Source organism: Hordeum vulgare, chromosome 5H (genome assembly GCF_904849725.1).
Source record: "Hordeum vulgare subsp. vulgare chromosome 5H, MorexV3_pseudomolecules_assembly, whole genome shotgun sequence".
In the NCBI taxonomy this organism is placed as follows: domain Eukaryota; kingdom Viridiplantae; phylum Streptophyta; class Magnoliopsida; order Poales; family Poaceae; genus Hordeum; species Hordeum vulgare.
The window spans coordinates 29,521,796-29,532,163 of NC_058522.1; the positions used below are offsets into that span (position 1 = coordinate 29,521,796).

Sequence of the window (10,368 nt, forward strand, 5' to 3'; positions counted from 1 at the left end):
TTCCTCGTTGTCCAGTGATCTTTGATGGCACTAACTACACCGAGTTTATTGGCTTCATGCGCATTCACATGCGTGGCATCCGCCTCTGGGTTTTCTTTCTGGCGAGGTCTGTTGTCCGCCATGTCCGGTTCCTCCCGTGGCTCCCACTCCGCCGACCCCACCGGCTCTTCCTGCAGATGCTCCTCAGACCGCAAAGGATGTGGCCAAGCTTGTTGATGAGGCCGATGTGAGTGCTTATGATGAGAAGGTCTTGGCTTATGAGGAGGCTCTTCAGGTGTATCATGGTGCTCTGACTGTTTACACCCAGTGGCTTGATGAGGATGCTCGTGCTGCAGTTGTTCTCATTGCTAGTGTTCTGCCTCAGTTTGCTTCGGAGTTTCTGGGCCTTCCTACTGTATCTGAGATGTGGACCCGCCTTCGTCAGCGCTATCAGCCCTCTGGTGATGCCTTATACCTCTCTGTGATTCGTCAGGAGCATGCTCTTCAGCAGGGTGACTCTACTGTTGATGACTTCTATGCACAGAGTTCTGCTATCTAGTGCCAGCTCGATTCTCTCCGCACTGCTAGTTGTCGTACTTGACCCTGTTGCCAGGCTGTCCAGGCCAACTTGGAGTTTCATCGCGTCTATGAGTTCCTGTCTAGGCTCCGTAAGGAGTTTGAGCCTCGTCGTGCTCAGTTGTTTGCTCGTGGCCGTATTTCTCTCATGGAGGCGCTTTCTGAGATTCGTGCTGAGGAGACTCGCTTACGTGGTGCTGGTTTGCTGGAGGTTCCCTCGGTGCTCGCTGCTCGGGCTCTTTCTACGCCACCTGCTGCACCGACCCCTTCTCGCTCGAGTGCTCCGCCGCTCTTGCCCACTCCTTCTGGAGGCTCAAGTCGCCCCGTCCACATTGTGGCTACTGCAACAATGATGGTCATATTGAGTCCAACTGCTACACGAAGAAGAAACACTTGCGCAAGGCGCGATCGTCATCTACAGCGACTTCGTCATCTACCTCGACAGCTTCAGCCATCGCTTTGACTGAGCAGGATATTCTGAGACTTAAGCGTCTGCTCGCTGCTTCAGGTTCTTCCTCGACGGGTACTGTTGGTTCTGTGACTGAGGCTTCCCACACTGAGCAACCACCTTCTACACAGTCAGGTACATCCCCATGGGTTCTGGACTCTGGAGCTTCCTTTCATATGACTTCTAATTCTTCCACTCTGTCCTCTCTTCGATCGCTTGATTCTCCTGTTCATGTCCTCCCCGCTGATGGTACTCCCCTTCCTTACGTTAGTAGAGACACTCTTACCACTCCTTCTTATTATGTTCCTGACGTTTCTCATGTTCCTCGACTTACCATGAATCTGTTTTCCGTTGGTCAACTTGCTGATTCTGGTTGTCGTGCCATACTTGACCTTGACTCTTGTTTTGTCCAGTATTGTCGCACGCACACTCTGGTTGGGGCTGGTCCTCGCCGCCGTGATTCTGAGGGTCTTTGGGAGTTGGACTGGCTTCATGTTCCTTCCGCTGCCCACTCTATCGCCAGTTCTTCCGCTTTGATCGCCTCGGCTACTGGTTCCTTCCAGCAGTGGCATCATCGACTTGCTCATCTGTATGGTTCTCGTTTGTCGTCGTTAGTTCGTCGAGGTCTTCTGGGGTCTGTCTCAGGAGATGCCTCTTTAGAGTGTCAGGGTTGTCGTCTTGGCAAGCAGATTCAGTTACCATATCCACATAGTGAGGTCAGTGTCTAAGCGTCCTTTTGATTTAGTTCATTCTGATGTATGGGGTCTGGCTCCCTTCGCTTCGAAAGGGGGTCATAAATACTATATTATTTTCGTAGATGACTTATCTCGTTACACATGGCTTTATTTCATGACTTCTCATAGTGAGGTGTTGTCCATTTATAAGCGTTTTGCTGCCATGGTTCATACTCAGTTCTCTTCTCCCATTCGTGTGTTCCGTGCTGACTCCGCTGGCGAGTATATCTCTAAGATGTTGCGTGGTGTTCTTGCTGAGCAAGGGACTCTCTCTCAATTCTCTAGTCCTGGTGCTCACGCTCAGAATGGCGTGGCTGAGCGCAAGCATCGTCATCTTCTTGAGACGGCTTGTGCATTGATGATTGCTGCCTCTCTCCCACCTCATTTTTGGGCTGAGGCCGTCTCCACCTCCACCTATCTCATCAATTTCCAGCCTTCCGCTGCTCTACAGGGTGGTGTTCCTTTCGAGCGTCTTTTTGATCATTCTCCCAATTATTCGATGATTCGCTTGTTTGGTTGTGTTTGCTATGTTCTTCTTGCCCCCCGCGAATGCACCAAACTGACCGCTCAGTCTATTGAGTGTGTCTTCTTAGGCTATAGTGATGAGCATAAGGGCTATCATTGTTGGGATCCTATCGGTCGTCGGATGCGTATCTCTCGGGATGTGACTTTTGATGAGTCTCGTCCCTTCTACCCAGGCCCATCTTCCTCGACTTTTTCAGTAGAGGATATCTCTTTCCTCACTTTTTCTGACACACCTATAACACCCGTCGAGCCTTTGCTTATTCGTTCCGCTCCCTCTACTTCTCCACCTCCAGTTGATTTGTCGCCACCATCTTCCACGGTCTCCTCGTCTAGCATGTCACCAGATTCTACACCTTCATCTCCGGTGACTTCTTCATCGCCACTCCCCGATTCTATCTTGGCGATTCCTCCTTCCATTGTTCCATCTTTTCCTCAGTGTTACACTCGTCGTTCATGTTCTGTGGATGCCTCTATGGATCTGTCGTCATCCTCGTCTCAGCCTACTTATGGCTTGCGTTCTCGTCCTCGTCCGCCTGTTGATCGCTTTGGATTTTCCACCGCTGGTGCTGCTTTTCTTGAGCCGACTACTTATCATCGGGTTGTTGTTCATCCTGAATGGCAGTTTGCGATGGCAGAAGAGATTGCTGCTCTTGAACGCACTGGTACGTGGGATCTTGTTTCCCTTCCTCCCGGAGTCCGTCCCATCACTTGTAAGTGGGTCTACAAGGTTAAGACTCGCTCCGATGGTTCTCTTGAGCGTCACAAAGCTCGTCTTGTGGCTCGTGGTTTTCAGCAGGAGTATGGTCGTGATTATGACGAGACTTTTGCTCATGTGGCTCATATGACCATTGTTCGTACACTTCTTGCCGTGGCCTCTACACGCCACTGGTCTATCTCTTAGCTTGATGTTAAGAATGCTTTTCTTAATGGTGAGCTGCGTGAGGAGGTGTACATGCAGCCACCACCTGGGTATTCTGTTCCTGATGGCATGGTATGTCGTCTTCGTCGCTCTCTCTATGGCCTTAAGCAAGCCCCCCGTGCCTGGTTTGAGCGTTTTGCCTCTGTGGTGACTGTCGCTGGTTTTTCACCCAGTGTTCATGATCCAGCATTGTTTATTCACCTTTCTCCTCGTGGTCGGACTCTTCTTCTTCTCTATGCTGATGACATGGTCATCACTGGGGATGACCCCGAGTATATTGCCTTTGTCAAGGCCCGCCTTAGTGAGCAGTTCCTTATGTATGATTTTGGACCTCTTCGCTACTTTCTTAGGATTGAAGTATCTTCTACCTCTGATGGCTTCTTTTATCCCAGGAAAAGTATATCCAGGATCTTCTTGCTCGTGATGCTCTTAGTGATGAGGCATTGTTGAGACTCCTATGGAGCTCAATGTTCACCTCTCTGCTACTGATGGTGATCCCCTGCCTGACCCGACGCGTTATCGTCATCTTGTTGGCAGTCTTGTTTATCTAGCTGTCACTCGTCCGGATATCTCTTATCCGGTTCATATTCTGAGTCAGTTCGTCTCTGCTCCCACATCGGTTCACTATAATCATCTCCTCCGTGTTCTCCGATATCTTCAGGGCACGATCTCTCACCGTCTATTCTTTCCTCGCTCCAATTCTTTATAGCTTCAGGCCTATTAGGATGCTACGTGGGATAATGATCCTTCAGATCGCCGTTCACTTTCTGCTTACTGTGTTTTTCTTGGTGGTTCTCTCATTGCCTGGAAGACGAAGAAACAGATTGCAGTTTCCCGTTCGAGTGCAGAAGCTGAGTTGCGAGCGATGGCTCTTTTGACGGCAGAGGTGACTTGGTTACGGTGGTTACTTCAGGATTTTGGTGTTTCTGTCACTACACCGACTCTGCTCTTATCTGACAGTACAGGTTCTATTAGCATTGCGCGCGATCCTGTGAAGCATGAGCTCACCAAGCATATTGGTGTTGATGCTTTCTATGTGCGCGCTGCTTTGCAGGATCAGGTTGTTGCTCTTCAGTATGTGCCTTCCGAGTTACAGTTGGCGGATTTCCTAACGAAGGCCCAGACTAGAGCACAACATGGCTTTTATCTCTTCAAACTCAGTGTTGTTCATCCACCATGAGTTTGAGGGGGGTGTTAGAGTTATAATATAAGTCATGTACCCTTTTGTATTTATCCCAATATATAAGGGGTTTCCTGCATATAGTCCATCACCTATACATGTATATATACCGGCCTATGGCCTCATGGGAATACAAGTTGCTTATTCCTAACAACGATGTCAATAGCTTTTCTTGAATTACATGAGGCGATTGCATGTATAGGGAAGTGTAAGGTGATATTTTTGAGATCTCATTCTTGGAGTTACAATGATGGTTTTATCAATGTCTCGATAGATAAGTTTTTTTGTCCGTGGCAACGCACGGGCATTCAACTAGTAAAATTTAATTGGAGAACCGAATACAACGATCTTGGGCAAACTGAACCAAAAGCAGCGCAAGAACAACACCAAATGCAGGATAGAGTAATGCATCTCTTAGTAGAATGGAAGATAAGGAGGCATAGTTTTTTATTTATCAAAGATAAGATGAACTTGTCACTAGTTCAGGAGCCTGAACAAAAAAATGCAGGTCAACGAAAGCACTACCTGTATATGTATCGTTGTGGTGCCTGAACTTGATAAGCAATCCTTCTGTGCTGATCCTAGGGGTCTCACATTTGCTTTAGCAGCTAGTATGCAGTTGGAACATGCAATCGCTGACTCGTTGTAGTTATACATTTCAGTTATTTTATTAAATACATATAAAAAGAAAATTCTTAGACCTTTAATTGCAATTGACTGCGATGAGCTTATCTAAAAAGAAAATTCTTAAGACCTTTAATTGCAATTGACAGCGAGCAGCAATCTATGTATCCCAATGTGAATGTACAATGAAAGGTCTAAAAAATGTTTATTGATGCGGCTGCGTGCCGCCTAGCACCACTGGCAGCAAACTCTGTAGCAAATTGGAGTGGATGCTTGCTATGGGCTACAGCAAGTATTTGCGTATCCTTGGCGCCAGTGAATGTGGGATAGTGGGTCTTGATTCAGCGGAGCCAGCTCCTTGTTGTTTCGGTCCCAGTCAACCTTTCTTCAGGGTCGTTTTGGTTGACTGCTGTTCCTCCAACTGTCTAGTCAATCTTTCTTCAGGGTCATTTTGGTGGACTGCTGTTTCTCCATCTGCCTTGCTATGCAGCTGCTCTTGTGCTTGGGTTGTTGTTACTTGTTAGTAGGAGTAGTTATTTTGAAGGCTTGTTTTGTTTGAGTTGTTTTGAGGATGGAGGCCATTTGTACTCAGAGTTTGTATGGAGTTCCTTCCCCGTTACTTTCTACGTATCTATTTATTCACATGCAGTCCTCCCGCATGGTTCGGGAAAAAAAAGTTTATTATTCCCTCCAATCCATATTAATTGTCGCCGCTTTAGTACAACTACTAAAGCGGCGACAATTAATATGGATTGGAGGGAGAACTAAATTTGTCTGGAGCTCAATGCATTTACTACCTTGTGTTCCTTCAGATTTCCCCCCTTTGATATTGAAAGAGCTCAATGCATTTACTACCTTGTGTTCCTTCAGATTTCCCCCCTTTGATATTGAAAAGGTTGCTGGAAGTCTACACCCCTTGTTCCTCTGTTCAATTTGGTAGAGTTAATTTGTGATAGCATTCCTACACTATCTGGTACACAAACCAAAACATATATAAGTAATTGAGAGGTGGGGTACCATCTCACACAGTCGATCGGGTCCGTCCATTTCAATCTGACAACTGCTGATATGAAGAACTTCCCACTAGTGGTTTGGAGGATTTTCCCAAAATCGCCCCTAGGGATCTCACATCACGTGTATAGGTAGGGTTCCTCTTTTCTTTTTGGAGGGATATCACAACAGCATTTAGGGCTTTGTCGATTTGCAGGACAACAGAAAATGAAGGAATAGGAAAACGAAGGATTGCATTTGGCATACCCAGGCGAAGCCTATAAGATTGAATTTGCACAAACAGGTTTGTTTGATTGCATCGTAAGAAAAGAAACAGTTATTTTCAAGAGGCTTGATTCAACTGAATTTTATTTTTCTATGATTTTATGAAAGGTAGTGCACTGGAATCCTTAGGGAAAAAAATTCTCAACACAATCCTGAAATTCCTAAGGAATAATCCTCCAGAATTTGAAGGGAAATCCCTTGCAGCAACGAGTTCTTAACTGGCACCACTACTCATCCAAATTTACCAAAGTAAACAATTGAATCTTTCAGAAAAAAAAAATCCTATGTCATACTGTCTTAAAATTTCTAATCCTCCAAAATTCATATGAGCATCCATTAAATCAAAGAGACCCATCACTGGCATCACTAAATCAATCCAAAACTGAAACAAAGTAATCTGTAACTAAAAGAATCAGAAGTACATCACATATGCATGATTAAGCACAATATCTAAGACTTGATTAGCTGGGTGATCTAACAGGCCCAGGTTATTCAACACTGACATCGCATAGAAGGAGCACAACAGGAAGCATGTAAATATTACTTACACATATGGGGAAGGCTTGTGTGCTACTGTGCTCTCGTGCCACATCTGAAGCACTAAATTAATTCATGCATGCCCACTGCTTCTGTTCTGTAAAGTTCACATGAAGGATATCCAATCCACAAAGAGAACCAAACAGGATTAGAGGTTACAATCTCTTATTGCTTCTTGAATATCCCAAAGGGCAATCAACTGTGTGAAATATAAAGTGCTTAGGTGATCAACTTCTAAATCTCTGATCATCCAGTCAATCTTCATGATTTGATTTTGCCAACTTGGTGTTCAAGGAAGAGAGGCTATCCTAGAGACACCACCATATACTCTTTTTCTGATGCTGGCTACTAACCTATCCGCGACTTGGACATCAGTTTCTTCATCATCTTTTAGCTTGTGCAACTCCTTTGGATCTTTACACTCCTTCAGAACATTGGAAACAGCCTGAGCTTTCTCCAATATTAATTTTCTCTTTTCTTTAGCATTATCGCCTTCCTTTTCTCTGTAGCTGCCAGGCAACTTTGTAGAATGTGGTACTGAGCGCATTAGGTCGGTCAACTTCCCTTCCAGTTCAACCAAACCGAGCCGCTTTAGCTCTTTCATAAGCATCCTGTAAGTGATATACTGTGGCACATGTCCTCTGCGGAACATGTCCTTAAACTCGGCACATGCTTCTTCAAACCGATGGCTTCGGCAAAGCAAATGTATCAGCATGGTGCTTGTTGCCAGATCAGACTCAAAGCCATTAGCTCTCATCTCCTTTATCATCTGCACAACTAATTCGAGCCGATTAGCCTCGCACAACATCTTGACCAGGAGGTTGTAAGTGGTCTGGTCCGGCACATAACCATTGTTGACCATCTTGTTATAGAGATTCATCCCCAGCTCAACATTGCCGGTCTTGGCAAAGAACACGAAGAAGTAATTGTACGTTTTTGCCGTTGGCAAGATGCCCCTCCCCGTCATGGCCTTAAGCACGCCACTTGCCCCGGCAAGGTCTCCATATTTGCAGTAAGCCAACACGAGCGAGTTGAATGTCGAGATATTGGGCGCCACCCCGTAGAGAGGAAATTTCTCGAGCAGGTTGTATGCGTCCCGAAATCGGCCGGCGTGAGCAAGGGCGAGGACGATGGGGTTGCAGGTCACCAGATTCGCCTCGATCCCTTCCTTCCGCATCTCGTCGAGGAGAGACACCGCCTGGTCCGGCTGCTGCATCCGACAAACCGCCTTGATGAGAGTCCCGTAGGAGACCACCGTCGGGCGCACGCCGGCCACGCGCATCTCTGCCCAGAGCTTCCCGACCTTGTCCATCCGGCGGGCGGTGGACCAGCCGTCGAGGAGCATGTTGTAGGTCCGTTCATCGGGCGCCAGCTCCCCCTCGCGCCGGCACCGCTCGACGAGTTTGGCGGCCGGGCGCGGGTGGCCCTCCTTGCAGAGCGCCCCGACGGCCATGTTCAGGAGGGAGGTCGCCGCGGGGGAGGCGTCGCCATCGAGCGTGTAGCGGTCGGGGTGGCGGCGGAGGAAGTGGAACGCGCGGAGGGCGGCGGAGGAGCGGCCGAGGCGGGCGTAGCGGCGGACGAGCGGGGCGAAGGCGGCGAGGGGAGGGGGCGGAGACGAAGGCGACTGGAGGAGGAGGAGGCGCCAGGATGCTGCGAAGAGGCCGCGGGAGGCGAGGAGGGAGACTGCGGCGGCGGAGCCGGCCCAGCGGGCGAGCGCGGGGAACGCGGACTCCGGGAGGGTGGTGAGCGACTGGCGGAGGTGCGGGAACAGCGCGGGGTCCGGGCTGATGCCGGACGCACGGAGGCGGTCGTCGGGGTCCGCGTCGGCGAGGATAGAGGCTACTGCGGCGGCGGCGGCGGCGGCCGCGGAATCGTTGCGAGGTGCGGGAGTGGCGGCGGCGGCGGCGGGCATAGCCTGCATTTCGTGTTCGGATGTCTGACGACGAAGGGGCAGAGGTCTTGCTTTGCCCTGCCCCGGCACGACTGCGTTCTAGAGTAGCCGTCCGATTACAGCATGTACGGTCAGGATGGTTGCTCCTGAATTCAAAACATTCAGAGTTTCTTTTATAGCAAGTACAATAGAGCTGAGTCAGCTGGCTATAAGAAATAAACTAATATATTTTTGTTTAGTTAGAGAAAAGAGAAAAGGAGGGAGAAGGTAAGCGGGCTGTTAGCTAAGAGCCACGTGCTCCTAGGTATTTTGTGAGTATGAAAGGTGGACCATATAATAAAGAAGTAGTACACTTTTGCAATGAACTATTGTACATGTTGGCTATAAGGTGAGCTATAGATGACATGACAATGGCTTATAGCCAGCAGTTGGCTATACTATTGTACTTGCTCTTAGAGTACGTCGCGACCGCGTAAGAATTGAAATTACAAGAGACTACTCCCTCCGTCCGCTAAAGACCATTCGTTTGAAGATTTAAAAAACTGACTTTGCGTCATGGCTTAATTAAGGGTTTGTATAGAACTATTCTGTTTTTTAAAATTCAGCTCCGCTCCAAAAACACAAGCCAAACGGTATAGTTTCACGACATTACCGCTCCGCAAAAAATATAGAATCTGGAGTACAATTCCATATTTTTGTGAAGCTCTTTAGAAGGTGCTTAAAAAATGTAGAAGCTGGGGTTGGAAAGAAATTGCCCACCACTGCCTCCAGTAAGTGGATACCCCTTCGTTTCTCCACACTCATCCAATCAGATATATCTTTTCTACCAAAATTCTCATTCTTGAAGCTGGAGCAAGATAAAAGTCAAATACTCTCTTAAAAGAGTTACAACTTCTGTATCAAACTGCTTCCAAGTGAATTTGGTGGAGCGAAACTGAATTTTCTGAAGTAGATTAATCCCAAACAGGCCCTAACACAGAAAATTAGGAGACGCATGCGTGCATGCAACCATTGGGAGAAAGGTCATTAAATGAATATTGCTTGCATGCAGTTATTAAGGCTGAAATCAAAGTAGCTATGCCTTGGTGTATCGGAATGAAGTCAAGGGGGAAAGGTGATCTCCCTTCAAGACCTCTTCTCGGAGGTGCTCCTAGGAACGATATGATGAGGCACCACCGCACCTCCGGGAGAACGGGTGTAAGCTCTCGAAGAAATACAAGGCCCGTATGAGCAAACATTGCTCCTTGTGCCAGAAGCCATGGGGAATCGAATCACTAACCTTTGCGCACGGTTTTTGAAATGCCCCCTGAGGCCCAAGACAACCACGACAGCTATAGTAAGATTCACCTATCCATCTACCCGGGCATGGTCTTTTCCCGGTGTGCCACAATCACGTGATGCCCACCTCTGTGGCACGAGGTCGTAGAGGTGTAGTGGGGGGAGTCCCGCACCCAAGGAACCTCAGGCAGCCAAGGCCCACATAGGTTTGCCTTCTACAGCTCTAGCAGAGGCCGGGGGAACAGTTCAGGAGCCACGTGACTCGCTTCCGCCAGCTGCACGCATAGACTCGAGGTGTGCCAGAGGCGGCCATCGTCGCAACGTTCTTCGAGAACATCAACATGTTGGAAATATGCCCTAGAGGCAATAATAAAATGGTTATTATTATATTTCCTTGTTCAT

The 10,368-nt window shown here is 48.0% G+C and overlaps 1 protein-coding gene across 1 annotated transcript; it reads right to left on the bottom strand.

Annotated features, from left to right (window-relative positions):
- Positions 1-6,643: 6,643 nt before the first annotated feature.
- Positions 6,644-8,718, bottom strand: LOC123395440 (pentatricopeptide repeat-containing protein At5g11310, mitochondrial). Its single transcript, XM_045090438.1, has one exon. The coding sequence runs from the start codon at positions 8,716-8,718 to the stop codon at positions 7,087-7,089; it is 1,632 nt and encodes a 543-aa protein (XP_044946373.1). The 3' UTR covers positions 6,644-7,086.
- Between the last annotated feature and the right edge of the window lie 1,650 nt (positions 8,719-10,368).

What these genes read in the sequence shown, in the direction of transcription:
- LOC123395440 (XM_045090438.1), bottom strand. Translation starts at nt 8,718, where the DNA reads ATGCAGGCTATGCCCGCCGCCGCCGCCGCCACTCCCGCACCTCGCAAC.